The sequence below is a fragment of the Crocodylus porosus genome, unplaced genomic scaffold (genome assembly GCF_001723895.1).
Source record: "Crocodylus porosus isolate Cpor-Errol unplaced genomic scaffold, CroPor_comp1, whole genome shotgun sequence".
NCBI lineage: Eukaryota > Metazoa > Chordata > Crocodylia > Crocodylidae > Crocodylus > Crocodylus porosus.
Window position 1 is genome coordinate 102,060,671 of NW_017728943.1, and position 25,561 is coordinate 102,086,231.

At 41.3% G+C, this 25,561-nt stretch overlaps 1 protein-coding gene across 2 annotated transcripts in view; it reads left to right on the forward strand.

Annotated features, from left to right (window-relative positions):
* Positions 1-25,561, forward strand: part of COG2 (component of oligomeric golgi complex 2) — a 45,169-nt gene that overhangs the window by 5,860 nt on the left and 13,748 nt on the right. Inside the window, exons 2-9 of one of the 2 annotated variants that reach the window (XM_019549878.1) lie at positions 2,726-2,887; positions 4,177-4,242; positions 5,349-5,429; positions 6,093-6,196; positions 7,612-7,720; positions 8,611-8,790; positions 14,545-14,669; positions 15,863-15,989. In XM_019549878.1, the coding sequence (XP_019405423.1) occupies positions 2,726-2,887; positions 4,177-4,242; positions 5,349-5,429; positions 6,093-6,196; positions 7,612-7,720; positions 8,611-8,790; positions 14,545-14,669; positions 15,863-15,989 (954 nt within the window). Of the gene's footprint in view, positions 1-2,725; positions 2,888-4,176; positions 4,243-5,348; positions 5,430-6,090; positions 6,197-7,611; positions 7,721-8,610; positions 8,791-14,544; positions 14,670-15,862; positions 15,990-25,561 lie in introns of those variants that run through there. The other variant, XM_019549879.1, reaches the window with a different exon arrangement.

Genomic DNA, 25,561 nt, shown 5'->3' on the forward strand with positions numbered 1-25,561 from the left:
AGGGATGACGAGGTTGAATGGTTATAAACTCCTGCAAGACCGTTTCAGGCTGGACATAAGGAAGAATTCCTTTACTGTCCGAGCCCCCAAGGTCTAGAACAGCCTGGCATCGGAGGTGGTTCAAGCACCTATACTGAACACCTTCAAGAGCAAATTGGATGCTTACCTTGCTGGGATCCTATGACCCCAGCTGACTTCCTGCCCTTTGGGTGGGGGGCTGGACTCGATGATCTTCCGAGGTCCCTTCCAGCACTAATGTCTATGAAATGTCTATGAAATCATTTGTAATCAATGTTTCCTAGGACAGCTTTCTGCTGGTATGCTTATCTTGGTTTCTGGCTAAATGCTGGTTTGGGTAAATGTTTGTCCTGTTTCAATGCCTGTGTAGTTATAAATGAAACTTATCCAGTAGCTTTGCTGGTACTATTACATTTTGATTGCATTATGTTCAAAACATAGATCTGATTTTTTTTTTTTTTTGACTGGTTTGGTATTCTCCTGGAAATGTGTGAAACCAAAAATACTGCACTCACATGTGCTTTAGAACTCTATAATTCCGTGCCTGTATCCTCATGAATTGTATATAAAAGCTGGTTGCTACTGTTCATGTAAATCAAAGTAATACACACTACTATTTCCTTATAGAAAACAAGTTTTGTTGATAGGATATAGAAATGAAAAAAGCTGTTTGTCTGGGACAAGTTTTGCATTCTACTCAAAGTAGACCCAAAGCTGTAACTGAGTGTGCTATCTATTATCTTGCTGGCTCAACCAAATTTACCTAATTTTTTCAATAAGTACAGTTTCCAATTCAATGAGAAGGAAACTGAATTGCATTAACATTCTCCAGGGGATTTTGAATATCTGTCTCTTTCTTAAATGTGCACTGTAGTATACACCAAAAATATGGTATTATTTTAATATCTTTTTGGTGCCTTTAAATTGTGTTTCCAGTGAAAGGTCATTAGATAACAAAAATAGAAACTTTGGCTACGTTGACTTTTGCTGCCAATTGTGCTCCGTCCTCATCCAAGCACAATGTCTCCAAAAGTTGAATGTGCATTCAAAAAAATTTAATGCTTATTCAAGTAATAAAATCTCTTTCCTAGGCATTTTCTATACAGGGTTTAAATATCTGCATTTTTTGCCTTTTGTTAAATATATACTCCTAGCAACAGCAAAGTTGTCTCTGCTAAAGAATAGGCTTAGAATTTTAATTAGAAATGAAAGCTTTGGTGGAATTTATGGTTCGTTTCTCAGTGGGTGGTTTTTGGCAGAATCCTGCTCAAGCTCTGCTATATGTCAGACTCATCGGGTAGGTGCAGATTCGGTCTGCGTAAATCTTATTCGCTTCTTATCTGATGCAGTTTGGTTATAAGACTTTTCAAAGAAAACTAGAAACCCATTTCTAGTAAGATCTATGTCAACAGCCCCCAAATGCTTACCTGTACTACAGATGCTGCTAAGACAGGCTGTCTGCTAGGACACTGTTGTTCCATGACCTGTTATAATGGTGGTGGACAAAATATGGCCCGCGAGCCAGTCCAGCCCGCCAAGGGATATTATCTGGCCCGCAGTGAGTCCCTTGGTCCCACCACCCCCAGGTATGCAGTGGGGCTGAGATGGTGTGACACTTGGACTCGCTTCCCAACAGTGGCAGTGGCTCCTTCTGGCTGCCACCACCAGACTTGGCCCTGCTGCCCAGGCACCCCACATCCACCACCAGGGGTGGGAGCTGCACAGGCAGGGCGTGTGGCTAGGCAGATGGGATAGGGTCGCGGGGAAGCAGGGAGCAGTATCTGGGAGGTAGGAGGGGCCGGGATGATGGGGTGGTGACAGCACGGGGCCAGGGCACAGTTGCAATCTGCTGGCTATGTGTCCCCGCAACGGATGCCGGTTCTGTGGGCAGTGGCATGTTGGGAGCAGATTGTGGCTCTGCCCTGGGCCCTGGCCACATGCTGTCCCTGCCTCAAGATCCTGTCCCCACCCACCTATCCCCCTCCTGAACACAGCTCCCTGCCCATCGATGGCCCTATCTCATCACCCTGGCCACATGCCCTGCACACATAGGTCTCAAGATTGTCAAGTGGTGACTGCATGATGGGGTTGGGGCCTGGGGCAGAGCTGCCATCCACTCCCTGCACACCCCTGCTGCAGAGCTGGAACCCATTGCAGGGACATGCAGGGGGCAGATCATGGTTTGGTCCCAGCCCTCCGTTGTCACAGCCCTGCAATCCCAGCCTCTTCTGCCCATTCCACTCCTGGATGCCACTCCCCATTCACCTGCAGCCCTGCCCCAGCCATCTGCCCCAGAGCAGAGCCACTTTGGGAATTTCGGTGAGCTGTCACAGGCTGGGTCAGCTCCTTCACCCCCTCATACAACTCACCAGAGTTCCCTAAGTGGCTCTCAGGCCCAAATAATTGCCCTCCCTTTTGTTATAATGTGCTTCCAAATCCCAAAATCTCTCATTTGAAAAGAGTTTTTATATTAGCTGAACAGTAACAATATTTTCACAAAATAGCTACATCTTTGCATCTGGGAGAATCCTTACCACTTTCAGTACTCATTAAAGCCTTATAGCAGACTCTCTGCACCTTCCAGGAAGGGGCTTGTACTTCTGTTTTAAACTCAACCAGAAAAGCTTTATTATTGGAAGCGGGCTTTTTTCTTTAGTCTGGACTGTTTATTAACATCCCTGTACCTTGTTACCTATTTCCTTTTCAGCCAGACTTTGATGTCGATCACTTCGTGTCCGACTGCAGGAAACGTGTCCAGCTGGAAGAGCTCAGAAATGACCTGGAACTCTATTATAAACTCCTAAAAACTGCTATGGTAGAACTCATAAACAAGGACTATGCAGACTTTGTTAATCTTTCAACAAATCTGGTAGGTTTTCAAATTGGGTTATGTATTTTTGTGTTTGCTTTTCAATGTGATCTTAATCATGCCTCCACATAGTGAATGTCTTCTTTTCTTGAGCTAATAGGTAAAGAAGCCTTAACTTGTTGAACCTCAAATTACGGGATACTAGAAAGTATTTATTTTCTTTATAGAAACTATAAAAGCTATATCCTGTAGATAACTATAAAAGCTATATCCTTGCTACATGTGTAGCAAGATGCAAAACAACAATCCTGGTTTATTTTTAAAAGATACGTTCATATGAAGGTAATGAATTTCTCCAAATACTTGATGTGAAGAGCTAGTACATGGAACACTTTTGGAATGAAGTATGTATTTACCTTGAGTGGTAAAGGTCTGAAATTCCACTACGAATGCTTATAAGCACGCAGACTGTGTAATAACTCAGTCCAGTTGACAAATCACCACAGATTGTTGTCAAAAGAAAGTGTCTTCTCTGCTACATCTTCTGTTCTTTTTCTTGCCATTCTGGTGATTAAAAAATAAATTGCCTTAAATGTAATTTATTACATTTTGTTTGTTCTTATGTTTATGGTACATAACAGAATACAACATAGAAATGCACAATTTGCATAGATCCTTATTTTTCTTAATTCTTCTGTGCTTTTTGTCACCCATAGTCCCATCGATCTTTTTGGATGCCTCCATTATAGCAGGGTTGTCAAACATATGGAAACAGTCTATCCAGAGCTGGAAACTGGAGTCATGGCTGGGGAGCTGGCTTGCTGCAGAATCTGGGGCCCCTGCATGTGGTGATTGGCAACAGGAGGACAAGCAAGGGCTGTTGCCACCCTATTTGTCTTCCAGCCACTTTGCCTGTTGACACCACTTTGGCCTTATCTCCTTGGTTGCTGGCCATGCTGTCACCCTGTGCTGGAGTTGCCACCACTAGTGCATGCCTCATGGCAGAGCTACAGCTGCAGCTGCAGCCTTCACTGTGTGCCCTGGGCCAGAGGCACCCCATGTCCTGGGCTGGATGCAGGCTATGAGGAGCCCTGTTAGTTCAGATCCAGCCCAGGGCATGAGGTGAGTTTGACATCCCTGTATTACAGTAACAGACCATCATATTAGCACATCATCATTTCAAATGAATTAAGATGACTTTTTTTGTGAGGATAGTATGTATTTAATTTCCAACGTGCTTATAGTTCAGTGCTGTACTAGTGGATTGTATCAAAAAAAATTAATGTGTTAACTGAAATAATTCGGAAGTCATTTGATTATAGTAATGCATGTTTTGATAACTTCTTTAGGTGGGCATGGATAAAGCCCTTAACCAGCTTTCAGTGCCATTGGGACAGTTACGAGAAGAGGTCATGGTATGTTCATACCAATTGTTATGTTAAAAAAGTTTGGTAAACTTAAATGCTTTATCTTATGAATATTTATTGGTTTTTTTAATTACCCAGATTTATAATTCATTAGTGGAGGTTTCAGACTCAAAACTAAAACTGAGATATCTTTTCATATTTATCTTTTTGGAGAATGCAGTATGATGTAAGGAGCCTAGCATCAAGTAGTAGTCTTGCATTTTTTAGTACTTTCTTTTGAAAGACCTAAAGTGTGTGTTTAAAGAGCAGCCACATTCTGTGGTGAAATACTAATATTATATTTTACAGGGGAAAAGGCACAAAGTGATTTAAAGATCTCTATAGCAGAACAAGCAATAAAAAAACACCTTTCCCTGCTCCTCCCCCTCCTTGTCCTGTGATTTAATCACAGGCAACTTTCTTCCCTTTTCAAAGTAATCAAATATGACTCTTAATTTAGTATCTAGAGTATATAGCAAATTTTTTCTTTGCAGCTGATCCAAAAAGATGTTTGGAAAAAAAATTCTTCAAACCATTTACTTCTTTAGGTGAAAACTGCTTGCATGCTAGTATCTCATCTGTCTCTTAGATGGACAGAATTCTGTAAACCCACATGTTACTTTCAATTTCAAGAAACCAAATTGCATTGAGGGTGCTTGTATAGGGCTTGGAAATTTAATATGCCCACCATATTGCCTTTAAAAATGTATTGGTTAAGTGGATGTGGTTTGGCTGAAAACTTGTTACCCATTGCTTGTAACAGGTAGCATAAGGGAGAATTTTCAGTTATATTTATCTTATTTTTCATTTGGGGATTTTTTTGGGGGAGGGTGGATTTTTGTTGTTGCTGTTTTGCGTTTGTGAGCAGTTTGTACACTATATTTTAATTTTCCATTTATATCAATTAATTAGCTTTTGCTGTTGTTTAGGTCTTTCCTGCTGTAGTGGAAACATTTTTTAAAAATTGGAAAATGGTTATAAATCCACAGATATTGATAGTGCTTATCAGGCAGCCAGTATTGTCTCTTAGTTAAATAGATTTTAAACTGGTGTCATTTAAGATTTGTTTCTTCACCTCCTGAAGTCAGACTTTCAAATTCACTTGTTTGTTTTAGAGTCTTAGATCATGTGTCAGTGATGGAATTCGAGCAGTAGATGAGCGTATGTCTAAACAAGAGGACATTAGAAGAAAAAAGGTACAATAGGCAATTAATTTGACTAGAGACCTCACTTAGGGGGAAAAAAACACACAGAACTTCTCTAGCTGGAAAATTCAAGAAATTTTCTTAAAACAAGAAATTTATAGGGGGAACTGAATGTTTTTATTCCACTATGTATAGGCTTCATATATATCATACCTTGTTTGGAGGCCCCTACAATCATAAGATGGGGTATAAGTGCTCTGCTAGATTGAGTAGAAGTCCAGAATTTCCTTTTTAAGACAGGCCATTCATATTAATATCTTTACTTTTATTTTTACATGATTGCATTACTTTTTTCATCTAATTTTGTACTGGTTTGTAGATTTCCACATAATGAAATTAATTGAAGTTTAACAGGCATGCTGGGGGAGAGATTTTAAAATGTTGATATCAAGAAATAACATGACAGATCTTGTAGGCTTTGGGTTAAGAATACTTATTTGGAAATGTATTAAAATATTTATATTGATACGTATTGTGATAGGTGTAATAGAAGAGCTGAAGTATTAACCAAGTTTCTTAATATGATAAAGACTTCCAATAAAAAATGTAAAGAATTCCCCACAAAACATTTTCAGACTTGTTAATTAGGAAATGGTGACTGAGAAATGAGATTAAACACAGTGCTAAATATTGCTTTTCTTTTTTTTTAAACAGATGTGTGTCTTGAGACTTATCCATGTTATTCAGTCAGTTGAGAAGATTGAGAAGATCCTACATTCCCAAAATTCGAAAGAATTGTCTTCACTAGAGGCAAACAGGTAAGGGATATATAAATATCCTTGGGGTTTATTCCTAATCAACTAGTCCAGCTTCTGTTTCATTATATTATAGTGTACTGAAATTTCTGAACACCAGTGTATATCTTTGCAGTTTTGAGCATTGGGGCAGAATAAACATAAGGGCTGTACTTTGCTGTGGTTGTCAGTTTTATTCTTCTGCAGAGTGACAGTTAGCTGAACATGGAACTCAGAGGTTTCAGTCCCTCCTACTTTTTGATGGCATTTTCAATGAAAGTGGATGCACCTTCCCAAAATGCCCTGTTTCATTTTGAAACCTGTTTGTAAAAAATGTCTAACACCTTCATACAAAATCCTGTAAATGTGCCACAAGCTCCAATACAGTTTGGGCGTAAAAACATGGAATAACTTTTTCTGTTTTCCTCACTTTCACATAACTTGAAGGCAGTCTGGAGCATCTGAAGATTGACTTCATAACATCTATTGGAAAGAGAGACTTTTCATGAGAAGTGAGACTGGCGCCTAGACTTCTCTGACAAATTCAGGGACCCAAGTTACCCCCTTGTCCCCCCCCCATACTCCCCCCATATCTTTATTTGGGGATGGGGGGGCTTCTCTTTTCAGCTGTCTTACAGCTGAAGTGCCAGCCTTCTGCCTCACAACTCACCATTCTGCTGTTGTTGGTAGGCAGAGAAAATGCAGGTTTCATGAGCCTTTTGGTGCAGGAGACTTATTTTGCTAATCTTTAGTTTTGCGGAAGGGAGCCTAACTGAGGACAGGCAACACAGGCTGGCAGGGATGGGCCATGAGGGGAAAATGGATGTAGGAAGGCCATGTACATTCCATTTATCTTACACATACAGGGGGTTGCAGTAGAAACTTGAGTTCAAGAGTGGAGTAGCAATTGAATGGTAAAAAACTGAGGAGATTAGTGGGGCTGTGCTGGGGTCAGGAAGGAACAATTATGTCCCCAGAGATTGCCATCTTTAATGTTGCTGTGCTTCAGGTGTATGGAGGAATAAGTATTCTTCACCAGCCAGGCTTACACTATGCTAGAGCTGCTGAGCTCTGTAAAACTGGCTTTCCCCTTGACCAGCAGTAACACCAATACAGGGAACACTGCTGCATGCTGTTGAGGCAGAATCTTGTGACAGCTGCTGCTTCCCCTTTTATCTCTGTCGTACTGTGAAGACGCACCATACTTGGTCCCTGAACCTCATACCTTGCCCCCTGAACGCAAGATGTTATTGGTGCATAGTTATAAATAATACAGCTCTTATTTTTAGCATTATGATTTTTGTTATAGATGGGTAGAGAAATTTTGGCAGGCAGACCATTATATGTCTGTCTGTTAGGTGGAAGTGAACCTTAGGTGGAGACCCTTTTGCATGTTAAACTATTAGTTGTTATTTTTCCATATGTCAATTCTTTTCCAGCCCCCTTCTGACTGGACAGGTTTTAGAGAGGATTGCCACAGAATTTAACCAGTTACAATTCCATGCAGTACAAAGCAAAGGAATGCCTCTTTTGGACAAAGTGAGACCAGTAAGTAACTTTCAAAAATTGAACCCAGTAAATTGTGTACAGAAGTATTGGCATGTCTCCCTCTACCTATTGCAAACAGGTCTGCCAGTCTAACTGTTGTTTGTTGTGGAGGAAAATGTTTGACCAATTTTAAGGCTGTTTTTCCAGTACTGTTTTCTGTGGACATTCTTGGTTTTATTTCCAACACCCAACACTTGAGAAGAAGAGTTCAGAATAAGAGTAGAAAATGAAAATGTCAGCATATCATCCTACTGTCTTTGAAGTCTACACAATAACAAGGCCTAGATTTAGAGGCTGGGATCGCTTGTACTTCATTTGTTTATCTTGTAGACTGAAGCATAAATTATGGTGTGCCCAGTGTACTCAGTTAATGTACCATAATCTCCTAAACTAGCTGTGGATCATGGGCTGCATGTAATAGTTTTTGATTCTTAGGTGGTTTGTAAGGCCACCACTTGTAGCTGGTGATGTGCAGTTCAGTCACCAGCTGAAAGTAATGCTCCCACTTTTCCACCTGGATCAGAGCGGTATTTCTAGGGGAAAAGGGTTAGGAAGTAGCTTGATTTGACTTAATTCTCTAGTGTAAGTGAAATCTTAAACCTTTTACTAGATAGATTTCTCATTACATGGAAGCAGTTTTCTTTCTGTAATGTAACTTTGTTAAATGTAGCTACTTTATGACATGGCGCTAAATATGCAGCAATAACTGATAAATATAAGTTACACGGTTTTAATTGGATTGTATGCTAAATTGGTATTGACCATTATCACAACTTTTACTGTTCAATTTTCAATTTAGAATTGAATGCTAAGGTTGGTGAAACATCTTTGCAAATAGCTTCTATTAGTAGGATTGCCTTTATGTTTGTACTGTCTCTCCTTTTTTATAGCGTATAGCTGGAATAACAGCCATGCTGCAGCAGTCTTTGGAAGGGTTGCTCTTAGAAGGCCTTCAGACTTCAAATATCGACATAATACGACATTGCTTACGGACATATGCAACAATTGACAAAACACGAGATGCAGAGGCTTTAGTTGGTCAGGTGCTTGTAAAACCATATGTAGATGAGGTAAGAAGCAAATGCTTGAGGAAAATTATTTGTAAACATGCCTAGCTTTTCTGTTCATATAGCATTTTGCACCTTAATACCTTTTTGGGTAGTGGTCTCAATACTTCCTATGTAGTTATGCTGTTTCTATTCCTACCTTCATAGAGGGAATAAATGATTAACATCTCATGATGATATAAATGATTCCGTAATAGTATTCCGTCCTGTATAAGTTGTTAACTTACCTTAAAATATATTTGATAGACAGCGGTGAAAATCAAAAAGCCAAAGCCATACAAAATATAATGACTATATAAACCTCAACAAATGTAATTAAGTAAACCAGACCTTTCAATTACAAAATACTTGTTAAAGAAGCAAAAAATTTTATTTCAGATTGATTAGCTTATCCAAAAATATTGGGCTGAAAGAGAACATGCTGTGAGGAAAAATAAACAATCTCTGACCTCATCAATGCTGCCAGTTTTACTGAATCTTTCCATCATTGCATTCACTGGTGTAGGAACCAGCTGCAAGGGTTTTTTCTACAGCAGGATCAAGACCTGCTGTGGTTACAGTTTGACAACATGATGGTTGAAATTGTGGGTGGCTAGGATCCCTGATATTCCTGTGATGGCTAGCACTAATTCTAATTGAACAGTGAGAGATTGCCCTAAAATGATTGTTGTAGACCAAAACCTGCCCAGATGAGGTTTCAGTGTTAAGCATATAGAGAATCTTATTAGATCTCTTAATTCTGGGCACTTTTTCCCATGCTTTCCCGAAGCAATCCCAAAAGTGAAAGTGAACTAGCAATAGCAGTAGAAGGTGGTTGTAGATTGAACAACAGCTTGTCACTAGCACTTTCATCACTTGATCTGAGCTAGTTGTTACTACAGGTTCAACTAGAAGGCTGCATAAATTATTTTTAGAAAAATGGCTATAGTAAGTCAGGCTTCAGGCTTTTTCTAGGATTTCATGTTAAGGTGCTAAAACCTGTCATTGATGTGTCAAATGGTAGGTCCTTGCATGCTGAAATGGCTGCATAAAACAATTGTGTAATAAGTTTAATTAGTCTCTTGAGTGGCATTGGCTCATTATTAATGAGCCTTTTGTAACTATTAGTGTAGATCAGATGGTGAAAGTATGTAAGGGGATTCATTTTTTTTTTAAGTTAGAAATTCTGTCCACATATAATTAACATTACAGTAGTGTTTTGAAGGATATCTGCTCCTTGCTGGGATCTAAGTAAACATCTCTTTTAGAATATCTTATGTAAGGATGTTACCTAATTTATCTTACTGCAGGTGGTCATCTTGTTGTTTCACTGAATTATAAATCAGAATTATTCACAGAAGTTAAATTCACTCTCCTCTTAAAACAAATGCATCACATTAGGCTATCAGCTAGAGGCTGTAACATTTATTTCCTAAAATTAGTATTTTAAAACTTTCAGCAATATATTTCTGAAAGACATGATCCATTCATCCAGTGTCTGTACTGGAAGGGGAAAACCTATATAGTACTTATGTTGTTGCCTTGGTGATGACATACATAACTTTTGTTTACTGAAGAGCAAGATGTTTGTAAAATGTATGCCCCAAAGTGCAGAAGAGTAGCAATGTTTTCTTCCTCACGTTTTCAGTATTGTATAATTCTCATCCTCATTTCATGGCTTTGGGTTACAGGTTGCTTTAATCGTTTATTTTCAGTCTCCTTTACCTTTGAGACTTTCTATTATGGCTACTGCTCTTTGAGTTGAGAGGGATTTAATCAAGCTCTAGTACTCTATCCCTCCGAGGCAATGTAATCGAGCAGTGGGTGGTACTGCATCTTCTTTCCCTACTCTCAGAAGTAATTTGTTTTTCTAACTATACCAAATTTATTGTGCTGCTATCTTGCAAAAGATGGCAAACATTTTAAAGTACAGAATCAATAGTGTCTTTATCAGAACTAGTGCGAGTATCAAAAGGATTTTGTTTCTTAAACGCTTGAGCACATTCTCATATTTTGACCTCTGTTCCTCAGTCTCTACTCTAGTCTTTCTCACCTTGGCCTGCATGCTTGAACACATAGGTAGACATGACCATAAACTTGCTGCAAGTGGTCTCATTGCAAAACCCCTTTAGCTACTGGTTGCCATGTCTGCAGTTTCCATTAGTCTCAGGCTGGCTGATCTGTACATTTTAATTGCAAGAGGTGATCTGATTGTTGCACCTACTACCATTTCTTCCTTGAGTAATGAGAGAGATCTGTATCTAGAAGCCTGTTAACTGGCCTCATTTTCCCCTTATCCTCTTACTTTGAAGCATTGACCACCTTTACTTGTATCAGGTGATCCATAGCCCCTGTCACTAACATTAACACAGTTTCTTTTTTGCTCAGAGAAGGAAAAAAAACAGTAGTTGTTTTGGAATAAAAGAGGTCATAGTTGTGAATCATTCTGACTTCGTCTGTATCACTGATGCATGCAAATATCCACAGAAAAGAGACTTCAGTTGGAGGTAGAGAAGTGGAATAGAGCTGTTACCCTTTTCTTTAGGCGTGCTCCTCTCAAGACCAAAATGCTTTCATGGAAAAGGAACAATTGTATCTGTTGTTATGCTGGTTCCACAAATTTTCTCTTATTTATAACAGTGGTACTTAACCTTTTTGTCTGCAGAGCTAGCTAGATAGTACCAAGTCTCCCTGTGGTTCAGGGTGTGCACAGGGGCCCAGGCTGTGCACAGTGGGGCGCTGTCCGACTGTGCAGAGGGGCTGGGGGGCAGCCTAGCCCAGCTCCAGTACCTGGGGAAAGGGAGCTTTCCCCGGTCCCAGTCTGGCCATCGGGGGGCAGGGGGCATGATCTGACCCCTGATTCAGCTTCCATGGCTTGGCCCCAGCCTGGCTAGGCAGAGGTAAGGGCGCAAGGCCCAGTCCTGTGGTAGGGAAAAGGCAGCATGACCCAACCCTGAGTTAGCTGCATATGGTCATGGCCTGGTCCTACAGGGAGAAGGGGGCACAGCTTGGCTCCAACCCAGCTGTGCAGAGGGAAGGGAGTGTGGTCTGACCCTGATCTGGCTTTGTAGGGTAGTGGGTCATAGCCCAGCTCTGACTAACTGTGTGGAGCTTGGGATTTTGGCAGTGGGGTGGGATGGCAATATTAATTGCCACTGCACCACTGTCACTAAAATTCCTGACCTATGGGGAGCTGCATGGTTGGATTCCAAGGCTCTGCAAGTTGAGCACTTCTGGTCTATAACAATAACAACTAAAATGGGAGAGATGTTTTTCAGACGGATAGGGAATTGCAAGGAGACAGCAGATAATGGATTCCTTCCTCTCCTGGCTGTTTTCTTAATTAGATTACAAACTCTTTGGGGCAGGAACTATCTTTTATTTATTATTCTATATTCAGCACCTGGTGTAGGGAATCCCAGTCATGTGATTATGATTTACAGGCGCTATGTAATACAAATAGTAATTCACTTAAATAAAATACGCATAAAAAGCTCACTGTATCTTATGTTTTAGTATTTACAGATTGTCTAGTAACTCACCAGAACTAGATTTAGGGTTCATTTTGAAAACTGAATGTAGCAAACTCTTTTAAAGGGACTGTGGACCTGATCCATTATTCATTAAAATCAGAAAGTTTTCAGGTGACTACTGTGGATTTTTGATTAGGCTAGGTGTAGGTTTTAGAAAGCCTTTTTTTTCTTCACAAACTTAAAACTGTTAAAGCAACTTTCATGATTGTTACTTTTCCCCTTGGAAATTAAAGCATATTAAAACAAACAAATTAACAAATTAAAAACCACACACATTTTCCTGTAGCATTTAAAATCCAGTCATCAGTGTATGGCAATCTTGAAAATCCAAAGTGGCTGGAGATGGACTGTTCAACAGTTAATTTAGTTTAAGAAGAATATAACTGCCATTTTCTAGGTCAGACTGTAGGTCTATCTAGCCCAGCATCCTGTGCCATACAGTGGCAAAGAGTGGATGCTGAAAGGGAGAATGAACAGGGTATGACCAGAGTTTTTTTTCCACTCTTTCCTCTTCCTCTTGCAGCCTCCAGCATTTAAGATCTAGGAAGTCCTGAGTCAGAGGCTATATCTGTAAGTCCCCTGCTCAGTAGCTACTGGTGCCCTTTTTCTTCCAAAAGTTCTTTCAATCCCTTTTGGAATCCGGGTAAAATGTCAGTTTCTACAACATCTTGTGGCAATGAGTTCCACCCTTTAATTACATGCTGTGTGAAAAAAGAACTTCTTTTTGTTAGTTTGAAACTTACTACCCACTACTTTCATTTCTTGACACACAGTTCATGTATTTCAAGAGAGTTAAATAATAAATCACAATTTATTTTCCCTTCGCCATTTAGTATTTTGTAAACTGTTACCATGTACCCTCTCAAGCATCAATTTTCTAAACTGAATAGGCCTAGCCTCTTTAGTCCCTCCTCATATGGAAGCTCCTCCATACCATTAACCATCCTTGATGCCCTTTTCTGTACCTTTGGTTCTTTTAGTTCATTCTTCTCTCTCCTTTTTGAAATGCAGGGACCAAAATGGGGCACAGTATTCAAGTTGTGGATGCACCATGGATTTATAAGGGGACATAATGATATTTTCAGTTATGCTTACAATTCCCTTTTTCAATAATCCCTAACATTTTGTTTGCCTTCCTGATGGCTGCTCAGCTTTGAGCTGATCTTTTAGCAAGCTGTCCATAATGACTTCCAGATTTCTTTCCACTGTGGTAACAGATAATGCAGAGCCCCTCATCATGTAGGTATAGTTTGGTTATTTTTGCCTATGTGCATCACTCTACACTTATGTACATTGAATTTGATCTGATGTTAGGTTGGCCTGTTGCTCAGTAGTGCCAGATCCTTTGGTAGTTCCTTGTACTTTGCCTTGATCTTGACCCATATGAATAATTATGGCTACCTGACAACTTGCCTCCTTTTCCAGATCATTTATGAATAGTTTAGTACAGGGCTGTCAGTCTTGTCAGCAGCTGGGGCTCTGCCCATCCTGCGGGCCACACCAGCAGTAGCCACACGCCACTGCAGTGACAGCAGTGGGGGCACAGGCCCCCAGGCTGCACACCATATGTGCCTGAGAGCACTCCTCTCCTCCCCTCCCCCTTACTGTACCACTCGTATGTGCACTGCTGCACCAAAAGGGTGAGTATCGCCCCTCCCTCTGCTGCACCATTCACAGAGCCCCATCTCACCTTCAGCAGCTTGTCCTCAAGCTCCCCTGCTGTACTGTGCCTCCTGAGCACTCTGGGGTGCTGGCTCCATCAGTACCATGGGATCACCATGATGCCCCACCCTGCCTTCTGGGGCAGGGGGCATATAATAGAAGCTGGAGGAGGGAAGGGGGAGCCTTGAGACTCGGTAATAAAACAGGAGTGGATTGATTTCACATGACTGAAATGCAGGAACTGCCAGTATTTTGCCAGCTGCTTGGTCTAGTTCATTCTTACATTGTTAGTAACATACTGTATTTAAGTGTTTCAATAAACTCTTATTAGAAGAATAATGAGCCACTGGAATTGCAAGAGGAGTGCTGCATAAGGTAAAGAAAATATATAGCTCAAAATGGCAGGTAACGTTAAAAACTGGTTTTAGGTTGGACGTAGATGTCTGGTACGTAAACTTTATCCTATATATTATAGTACTGTGTAGCTGTAATATTTATTGACTGTAAGGTGTGTTATTTTACATCGGTTTACATTTCTGCATGTTCACCTTTCTGATATTTCATGCTAAATGCTTCCTGGCAGGTGATTGTGGAACAGTATGTTCAATCTCATCCTAACGGCCTTCAGACTATGTACAATAAGCTGCTGGAGTTTGTTCCTCATCATTGCCGTCTCCTGCGTGAAGTAACAGGGGGAGCTATTTCAAGGTAACAACCTTTCAGCTATTGTCCTCAGAGCTGTTTTGAGTATTGGACACTCCTGCAATGGTTTGCATGATTTAACTATAGCACACAAAGGATTTTCCCTTAAGATTAAAGTTGGTGCAGTTTCTCTTTTATATGTGCACATGGAAAAAATATAAAGGCTGTGAACAAGTTGTTTTGGCCCTGTAGTGAATCAAGAAGGAAGAGAAACAATGTGCTGGAATAATGAAGCAGAGTACTAAGTACTGTTCACAGTATAATGTGCCATGTGTCTTTGAAATAAAGGAACTTGTTTGTGTCCTTCATTCAAAGAAGGCACAGGGCAGTTGCTGGAGATTGCAATTTTCAAATTATTTTATTGTCCCCCCCCACCCTAGGTACCTCTTTGCTGTCTTCTCAAACACACTTAATTCCTCTTGCAATTAAATTGCCTGTTTTGTAGTCCCCATTATTCTAGTTTACTAAATTGTATCCATTTATTAAGCTGTTCAAAGGTTGGCTAACTCAGTAGACTGTTGCAATTAGTGAACGCTTAGGATTTAGCCTCTAGAGACTAAAGAACTGCTTTTCTAATTAGCCATCCATTGCTGTGCTTTTTACGTCTTCACATTTTACTAACATTTCAATTTGGCTAATCCCTCAGCAGGTTTTAATCCTTCTTGTTAAATACTAGAAACATTCTGTTATCATTCTACTTTAGAAAATCAGAGCAATGGATGTTCATGTTCTTCCTGTTCTCAATATCTGATTTTCCAAACTCTAGGTAACTTTTTAATCTTAATAAAAACTGCTGCCTATAGAAATCTGACTCAGAAGAATTCCAAAGAGCAGTTCCTTTTACTTGCCATTTCTGGCGTTTTAGACTAGGGTTTATTTTTTTAGCTGAGAGAAGTACTTGTTTTCTACAGTTACTAAAAATGTACATTACTCTTGGTTGATTTTCTAGAATGTGTATTAAATTCAAACTGATCTGGCTCCTTTGAATAGGAGTGCTGTGAGGATAGGCAGACACGAAAAATTGCAAAGGAAAGAGCTATTTTTAGTTGAGTGGACCTACTTGTGTAAATATTTGTCTAATCGAAAAACACTGCACAACACAGAGCTTGGTTGTTTACTATTATTACCGTCAAGCTTGAACTTGCTAGGGAAACATACCTTTGCAAAATTCTTTGGAATAATTGAAACTTTTATTGCAGTGAAAAAGCAAATACTGTTCCCGGATATGACTTTTTAGTGAATTCAGTGTGGCCGGAAATAGTACGTGGTTTAGAAGAAAAGTTGCCAACGCTTTTTAACCCTGGAAATCCAGAAGTGTTTCATGAGGTATTTAATTTTTAAATGTTTTCAGTGGGAAGCCTGTGATACAAGGAAGAATTTATTGAGTCATGGTTCCTAGCTTGGATTTTCTGAATCTTTTGTGAAGATCCTTGTTGCTTCATGACATGCTGTTTTAGAGATCATTTGATGAACTTTCTTGGGAACAGGTTTTAGTTTCAAATGCATGGGCAGGGCACGTACAAATAGAGGTTTACCAGTATGCCAGTCCAGATTGGTTTGGCACTGATAAAAGAAAAATTGTCATGATCTGCAATCAGCATTTTTTGGCCAGTGTAGCTGATGATCTGCCCCGCATGCGCGTGGCATTTATCAGTGACATTAAGGCACCCACAGTGAGGGAGGGAGGGAGTGGGGGAGAGGTAGGCGTTGCTGGGGTGAGGTGTAAAATGGAGCTGTGGGGGAGGGGGGAATGTTTTCACTGCAAGCACCCCTGTGGGCATGTTCCCCCCTCCCCCCCCAGACTTATGCATGGGGTGAGGGCAGGCTGCTCTCTCTGGGTTTGAGGCTGGGCTGGGGTGGGCAGGTAGCACTGGTGGTTGGGCAACAGGGTAGGCTACAGCCACCCAGAAACTCACCGTAGCCCCTCCTCCCAGCACCACCACCCATCCTGCCCCCACCCACTTCAAGCACATCCCTGGCTCACCCCCACATAGGGAAGAAACTAGCGCAGCCTGCCCTTGCCCACTCCCCTGCCCTGGGGGTGCACGCAGCAGAGGGAAGCCACCCCCCTTCCCCACCGCCCACACCTCTGTCCCATGCCATGCCCACGCTGGGCAGCACCTGCCTAGGCCCCATTCCTTCCCTCACTGTGGGGGCCTTGATCTACACCCCCCTCCCCTGTGCCTCTTTCCCCCCACCCACAGACTTAATGGCCAGGTGCTACTGTTGGGCTACATACCGGCTATCAGATTGGTATCAGTTGACATAGCTGGTTAACAGTCGGCCATCAGTATCAGCCAAAAAAATCTTAATCGGTGCACCCCTACATACAAATATTAGTGAGAGAAGTGCAGTCTTGGGAATTTGGCCTTACCATTCAATTTTGCAGTAGGTGTTTTTGTGCTAAAGAAGTAATGCACAAAAGTGAAAGCGGTAAAAAGAGACCTAGTGTTTGTCTAAGGCTGCAACTGCCATAAAAGGACATCTATTATATTTGTTAAACATCTGGGAAGTAATTTGTGGTATTCAAAATGACATGCCCTTTATTGTGGAAAGATAAAAAGCATCCTTTGGTATCTGGTGTCCCATCCTACTCTTTTAACCTTTATGTCTCATTGTTTCCACAGACAATGCTATGACTTAATTTTAGCAACTTTTGCATCTTCTCTTTTTGAGGAAATTTATAGATGAACTAGGGCTTGGGGGAGAGAAATGGCATCTTGAAAGAGTGCTGCTTTTCTATAAATATTTATTAAACAAGTGTGTGTTAAAGATGAATCCTCGAGAGTATGGAAGAACCTGTTGCACTGTAATATTTTCTTCACTGTGAGCAATGCTGCTGTGTGCATCTGGGAGATGACATTTTACTGACAATTGCCAACAGAAAACTTTTTGTCTGATGTGAAGTAGGGTGCTGAGAATGCAGTTGGCCACTTGAGTCCATGATAGAGTAGGAGATATAAGCTTTTTGCTGTGTCGTGTCAGATGGTGAGCTCTCTTTATCCTTTATCTAAACACAATTATCAAAATTATCTTTTTCTTCCTTTGGATTTTAGTTTTCTTTCTTAGAGCGTGCTTAATTCAGAGATAAATCTGCCTACCCCTCCTCACCTCACCTCAAACTAGTTTTGTTTATAAAGGACTTTATTAATATTATCAAGATATTGGTGAGAATAACAAATTATCCTAGAGGGGCAGGAAAAGCGTACAGGGTAAGTCAGACTGTTTAAGAAAACGCTGAATGCTTTGCCCATATAATGATGTGACAAAGGTGTTCTTCCTGCTTTTGTGCAAAATTATCCATAATAAAAATAGATTAGTTTCCCTTAGAATTCATGCACATAGACGTTAAGTATGAGAATAACTGCATTATTTAAGTTAAACACGAGCACAAGAGTTTCTGGTTTGGGATTTAATGAGGAACGAGTATCATAAGAAAGTTAAGAAAGGCCCCTCTTTTTTTTCCCTACATGGCTGATACTGATGTGCACATTATTTCTAATGAGAATGTACTTTAATTTTCCATAAGACATCATTTACTTTTCAAATTTTCCATTAAAATATCCTGTGTGACAAATCATAAATTCCCTTGTGCTTTTGTCCTGCAATGCTGCTTGGTTTTAATTGGAATGTCTTGTCTTGTTAATGAAAGGGTGACATCATGTTTAAATGAATAATTTTTTGAGATTGTATTTTTATATTAAGATGATATTGACCCATCATTTAGTTGAAAAGAATTTGACTTTCATTTATATCATGCATCCATTCTAGAGTTACTCTAAGACTAATTGTTGAGAACCTAGCAATTGGAATTGGCGTCATTTAAAGTATTGTTATCTAAAACCCACAACTTTAACTTTCGGATTTCAAGATGCTGTTATGTCTGTGTTCATCCAAAATCAGATAAAATTCTTTCTGTAACATTAAAAAGTCCCTTTTAATGCTTTTAAATCCTTCTCTGTATTTTTCCTAATTCAGATATTGCAACTCTAAGAATCTCAGCATGAAATGGTTCTCACTGGCAAGTAAGGACATAACAAGAATTGCTGTTTACTGGGTCACACAATAGGTCCATCTTGCCCAGTCTCTTGTGTCAAATAGCGGCAGAGTCGATGCTGCAAAGGGAGAGTGAACTGGGTATGACCATGTTTTTTTCCCCATTGTTCCTCTTTCATTTGCAGCATTTGCAGCATCCAGAGGCTGTATTCCTAACTCCCATGCTCCCTAGTTATTGATGCCCCTTTCCTCCAAGAATTTGTCCAGTCCTTTTTTGAATCTGGCTAAACTGTCAGCTTCCACAACATCTGGTGGCAGTGAGTTCCACACGTTACTTATAATCTGTGTGAAAAAGAACTTCCTTTTATTTGTTTTAAACTTGCTACCTACTAGATCCATTTTGTGACCCTTAGTTCTTGTACTGGGAGAGAGAGTAAATAATAAATCCCTATTTACTTTCTATTCCCGGTTTAGTATTTTATAAACAAGTGTGTGAAAAATTGAGAGCAATGCAGAAAATAACAAAATTAACTTTTCTGGCTTGAAGGTTTTGGTTTTGTAAACAGAACATAAACATAAGGGGATGGAAAAACCCTTGGAAAGTATTCTTAAACAACTGCAAAGGTCTCATGAACAGGTGTAGTACAGGAACCTATTTTTAAATTGACTACAGCTTCAGCACCTCTGGCCTTGGTTGAGTTCAGCAAGATTTGTGGATGCTCACACTTCAGAAATTAAGGGCACTTACATTTGAGTGCCTAAATGCAATTTTAGGAATCTAATTCTAGAGCCCCTTGCTTTAATGTTTTGGGGTTTAATGTCTCCATTAAGCTTTTTGTTCGAGGTCAGCAAACACGTTATTAAGTAGTGAAAATGGACTTGGAACTTTGAGTCCCCTGCTATGTTAGACAGTGTCATTATTTAAAAAAAACAAAACTGGATGAGTGCTTCTGTGCTTTTTCCTGTTGTACAGCTGGAATAAGGGTCTGTTCTGAGTACATGGCTTGCATTTGTAGCTAGAACATTATTACTTAAAGCACTCATTGCTTAAAGCAATAACATATACTGTTCATCTTTGGAGTGCTGCATTTAATAAGAAAGAAGCCCTGAAAAAGCTATCTCTAATTTCTATCATTCATTCTGGATGTTATTTCTATTGCTCTTATGGTTACATTCTAGTTCACATACAGCTGTCGTGGGGGAGGGGGGTAGTTTCATAAATGCTTCAGCACAATTTTTAAAATATTTTTCTTCCACGTAGTTTAACCGTGATGTAATTTTTATCCCCAACTCAATATTGACCGTGTGACTATATCTAAATTTTAAGAAAAACAGTGCTTCTGTTGCAGGCTGCCTAAGAGCCTACTTGACTATCGGTAGGTCTTTAGACCCAAGTGAATTTTCAAAAGCAATGTACTTAATAGCAGCTCTGAGACTTTGCTTGTGGTTGTTTTAGTGCTTCGTAAGAAATTCTCATCACAGTGGTGCACAATGTGCTGCAGTAGATGGTAAGGGCTGCCTAATACAAATGCACTTCACTGCAGTAAAGATGTTCTGTTGAAGGTGATGGTTCTGTTCCTTCTGGTCTACTCCATGAAGCCAATGTCTGCTTACTAAACAGATCTGGCAAATAGCTTGCCCATGAGATTGGATAAATACTTTGAGGAGATTTCCTGCTAGAGTCAGTGAGGGAATGTGCAGTGTTACTTGCTTGGTGGTGGTTATTCTCAAGGCAGCACTTTCCATGGTAATCATAATCTGAGAATTAATTTATTTCCATTTTGAAGGAAATGCTGGAGCAGTTCAGATTCCATTATGGCAGTATACCAACTCTGTAACAGCAACTGCTATGCTTGGCCATACAGTAGCCTAATAAATGCCTTCTCTTGATCACCTGTATTCTTTAATTCATTACATTTATTTTAATTCAGAACAAGCCTCAGTTGGTGCACTCTGCAGGAGGCAGGTGCTCCTGGGGCTGGAGCCTTCCTGGAGCCCCAGAAGAATGCCTTCCAAACCCCATCTCACACAAGGCAGTTTAAAACTGGGGGGCTACCTATTGACAGATTGACAGTTTGCCCCCTTCCCAGGGAGGAGAGAAAGGCAGGCTGTTGAGTAATGGGTTCCCTTTAGGGCAGGGGTGGCTCAGGGAGTAAGTAGCCCCCCAGTGCCTCCTGGCAGAAGAGCTTGCCTGTGTAGCTCTCCAGGCAGGGAGCTGGCATACATATATACCATATTTACTTGAATGTAAGACGACCCTCCCCATACTTGGATTCTGTATATTTAAAAAATTACAAATTTGTTATAATTTTTTAGGTATAGAGTTTAATTATTGGAAATTTGCCTTGAATTTGTTAACCCTTCCCACTGCTACAGAGGGAAAATAAATCAGAGGGGTCAGGTAACCCCCCTTCCCCCACTGCATTTCCCTCTCCCCCGCAATATTTCTTTCACCTGGGTATGCAGCAGGGCTGGGGTGGCTCCGCAGCTGGCCTGCCTTTCTAGGCCACCAAGGCAGCAGTGGCTCCTTTCGGCTGCCACTGGTCCCAGCACAGTGGTGCTGATGGAGACCCACATGCACAGCCCTGACCTCAGCCTGCCCCCTGCCTGCTCCAGACTTGGCCCGGTAGAGTGGACCAGCCGGAACTCGCGTGCACAGCCTTTACCCCAGCCTAGCATGTGCCTGCTTCGGACTTGCCTGACCACACTGAGCAGCAGCATCCAGGCAGAAGGTGCTGCTCAGCGCAGGGGAGAAGTGGCCCCTCCTTTTCGCCACTGCTGGGCCCTTCTTGCAGCTGCCTGGAGCCTGCACCCAGGCTGCCCTGCAGCTTCTCTGCAGTGCCACCACTGCCCTGCTCGGCAGCCCAGAGACAGTGGTGATGGTGGAGGAGAGGAGCAGCAGGGCAGCCTGAGCATGGTATCTGGGCAGCTGCAGCAAGAAGGGCCTGGCAGCAATGAGGGGAAGGGGGCTGCTTTTACCCCATGCCAAGCATCAGCTTCTGCCTGCTGCTGCCACTGCTGCTCAGCATAGGCAGGCAGTCCAGAGCAGACATGCGGTGGGTCAGGTTCAGGCCTGTGCATGTGGGTTCCAGCTGGCCCACTCAGGCTGGGGCAGGGGGTATGGGGTGGGCCAGGGTTGGGGCTGGGGTTGTGTGTTGTTGACAGTGGCAGGGAAGAGCTGCAGAATGCATGGGCTCTGGGCTGTTGCAGGGATGCATAGACAGGCCTGCGGTAACTCCATAGAACTGCCTATGTAGAGATGTAAAATTTCCAGAAATTTTGAAGCCATAGGAAAAAAACCTGGAAATTTTGGGAGAAATTGAAATATATGCAATACTTGGGGTTTTTGGGCACTTTTTACAGATCAGATCTAAATTCACTTTGCTTCTTTTAGAACGTAAAATGTATTAGGTATAACTTGGTTTGCTCATAAAATTATCATGTTTGATTACTAATTGAATTTACTTTCAAATGGTTTTAATTTTTGAAAAAAGGGAAAAAAAGACGAGACTCATTGCATACAAATTTTGCAACATGAAATTGTCTAATCAGTCTCATTTTCTGATCTGTCACTATCAGCAGTTTCTGCTGCTTCTGATTCTTTTGATCCTTCATTTTTATCATCTTCATGGACTTCTGAAAACTCAAGGTTTGCCCGAATTGAGACAAGCTTCTCTACTCTTTCACATGTTAGTTTTATTTCTTGATTTGATGCAAGTATTTCCAAACATAGACCAGTTTCTTTCACATGCTACAGAAGATGGAGGAATTTGAAGCAGGCGAGAAGCAAGAGGAGTCAGAGGCTGTGTTGTGCAAAGGCCTTGCCACCACTTTGCAGGAGGGATATGCTTGGCAGAGTCCCTGACTGCATTCTTGGACCAAACAAATGAATTCATGCAGCAGCATGAATTGATTGGCTACAAAATTCTTCCCATCTGTTAATGAAGTCTTTCAGTTTTCTTTCTTCTGTACTTGTAAGCAGAGGTACACTTAAAATCAACTGTTTTTGAGAATCTATCTTGGCCATTTGGTAAGGAATGTCTGACAGAAGTGTACTGTCTGATTCAGGTGCAGTGACTCCTCAAGAAATTGGCCTTAGAATCTTCAGGGAGTTCTGCAGCTGAACCCAGAAGACATCCTCATCAAGTACAGTGTTCCTTACACTTCTGGGTATCTTAAGACCCTCAGTTATTAATGTTTCTTGAAGAGCTTTTTTGCTTTTTAGTAAACTTTCAAATGAGATCACCACTCCACCCCCTTTAGTGTTATTACAGTTTGAGTGTCACATTTCATTCTTTCCATTCTTTTCTTCCTGCTTCTTTTTAAAGACTTCAACTACAATATGAGTAGCTTTTACGTGTTTTATAACTTCTTTTGCTCTTCTATAGATTTTTTGCAGACTGTCCAACTTCATGATGTCATTAAAAAGCAAGTTTAGCCCATGGGATGCACATCCTATTGCAGTAATATGTGGATATTTATCCATTATGATCTCCCATGCTGCTTTCATGTTACTTTGCTTTGCTGACTGACAGTGCAAAGAGGCTTGCTCAAAGAATGTCTGCTGGGCAAACAGGATGATGGTATTTAAAAGCTTCCTGCCAATATGCATTCTCAGTTATTGACAACGGTGTCCCAGAAGAATATATTGCTCTTGCAAGAACTTGCTTAATTTTTTCCTGATCTTCAGGTGTCATCTTGTCTACAAATTAAGCTATTGAGAGTCTTTTGTATGCAGTTGGTTGCAATATTTGGTTACTTGAGGTTTCTGATTGGGTAACACTCTGACGCTGATGTTATAGGAGAAGCAGCAGCAGCAGAAGTAGGAAGACTTCTGGATCAAGAATGTTGGAAAGAGCTACTTGTACTTTCATCATCATGATCTACCTCATCCTCACTTATACCCATGAAGGATTTTTTAATGTCTGCAGGACACTTCTTAAGTACAATGATGTGTTTGGTCTACTAGTAGCATTTGGAAATGCATATTTAATTTGATAGTATTTAAAAATCACAGGGGTTTTTTCTCAGAATAACTTGCAGTATGGAAATGCTTCCATATGCTACAAGTTGGTCGCACCATTCTGCTGATGGAGAAATAAGAAAAATGTAATTTAGTGGCTAGCTTGCATATATAAACACTAAGCTGCAGCATGTACAAATGTAGTAATTGATGGAGCAGAGACCTCGTCAGAGTTAACTGTGAACAACTTCCCTGCCCTGCAGGCCTCACCTCACTGCTAAGGTTGGGTGATTTATCAAAAAAAAATCAGATTAGTAAGAATTCAATTATGAATTACATAGGCTATGAAAATATACTAATGCAGCTCATAAATAGTTTAATATACTAAATTCAGAGAAATTTGGCTTCTTAAATTTCTATCCTTGTTCTTTCCTTTTGAACTTTATTGAAGTTGTCTGGCACTGATCTTGTTCTGTTACTACCTGCTTCCATTTTCCTCTCTTCTCAGTACTGTGCAGTGTGGTAGCCAGCTACTGAAGTGGCTCATAAATTCTTCACTTCTAATCTGCTCTTTCAGTGTACCTGCTCAAACAGAGTAGTGCTCCAACAAAAGGGAACTTTCATGCTAGTGATTTGGTTTTTTTTCACTATGATCATTTTTCATGTTAGTGATTTTTTTTTTTCACTATGGTCATGAAATTTGGTCGTCACACCAGACAACAAAGCTAACATATTTAATGATTTCTTTGCCTCCATTTTCCTGAGCAGGGACAGGAACAGTCACTCCCCCACTAGGCCCCCCCTCAGGCCCCAGGGGAGGTGTACCTAGGCCAAGGGTCAGGGAGGATCTAGTCAGGGAACTTTTGTAGGGACTGGATGTATTCAAATCAGCTGATCTGGATGATCTCCACCCCCGAGTACTGGGGGAATTGGCTGAGGTCATTGCAGGACCCCTGGCAGCCTTACGAGCACTCGTGGTGCTCTGGTGTGGTGCCAGAGCCTGGGAGAAGGCTAATGTGGTTCCCATCTTCAAAAAAGGGAGGAAGGAGGACCTGGGGAACTATAGGTCAGTCAGTCTTACCTCGATCCTGGGTAAGCTTTTTGAGAGAATTATTCTGGCGCATATCCACAAGGGGCCAGCAGGGGAGATCATGCTTAGGGGCAACCAACACGGGTTCATTAGCAGCAGGTCCTGTCAGACAACCAGATCACCAAATCCTTAGATGCAGGGGTAGCAGTGGACATAGTCTTTCTGGACTTTCTCTCACCCTGTTCTCATTAAAAAACTGGGGGACTGTGGTGTCGACACCCACACAGTCAATTGGGTTGCCAACTGGCTGGAGGGCTGCACCGAGAGAGTGGTGGTGGATGGGTCATTTTCGACCTGGAAGGACGTGGGCAGTGGGGTCCCCCAGGGCTCTGTCCTCAGGCCTGTGCTGTTCAACATTTTCATCAGTGACTTGGACAAGGGGGTAAAAAGCACCCTGTTCAAATTTGCTGATGACACTAAGATGTGTGGGGATGTGGGCACGCTAGAAAGGAGGAATAGGCTGCAATTGGACCTAGACAGGTTACAGGGGTGGGCGGATGAGAACAGGATGCGTTTCAACACTGACAAGTGCAAGGTGATGCACCTCAGGAGGAAGAACGAGCACCATACCTACAGGCTGGGGAAGTCCCTTCTTGTCAGTACAGAGACAGAAAAGGATCTTGGAGCCATCATTGATGCCAAGATGAACATGGGCTGGCAGTGTGGGGATGCAGTCAGGAAGGCCAACCGCACCTTGTCATGCATCCACAGATGCATCTCAGGCAGGTCCAAGGAGGTGATACTTCCCCTCTATGCATCACTGGCCAGGCCACAGCTGAAGTACTGCATCCAGTTCTGGGATCCGCACTTCAAGAGAGATGTGGACAACATGGAGAGGGTCCAGAGGAG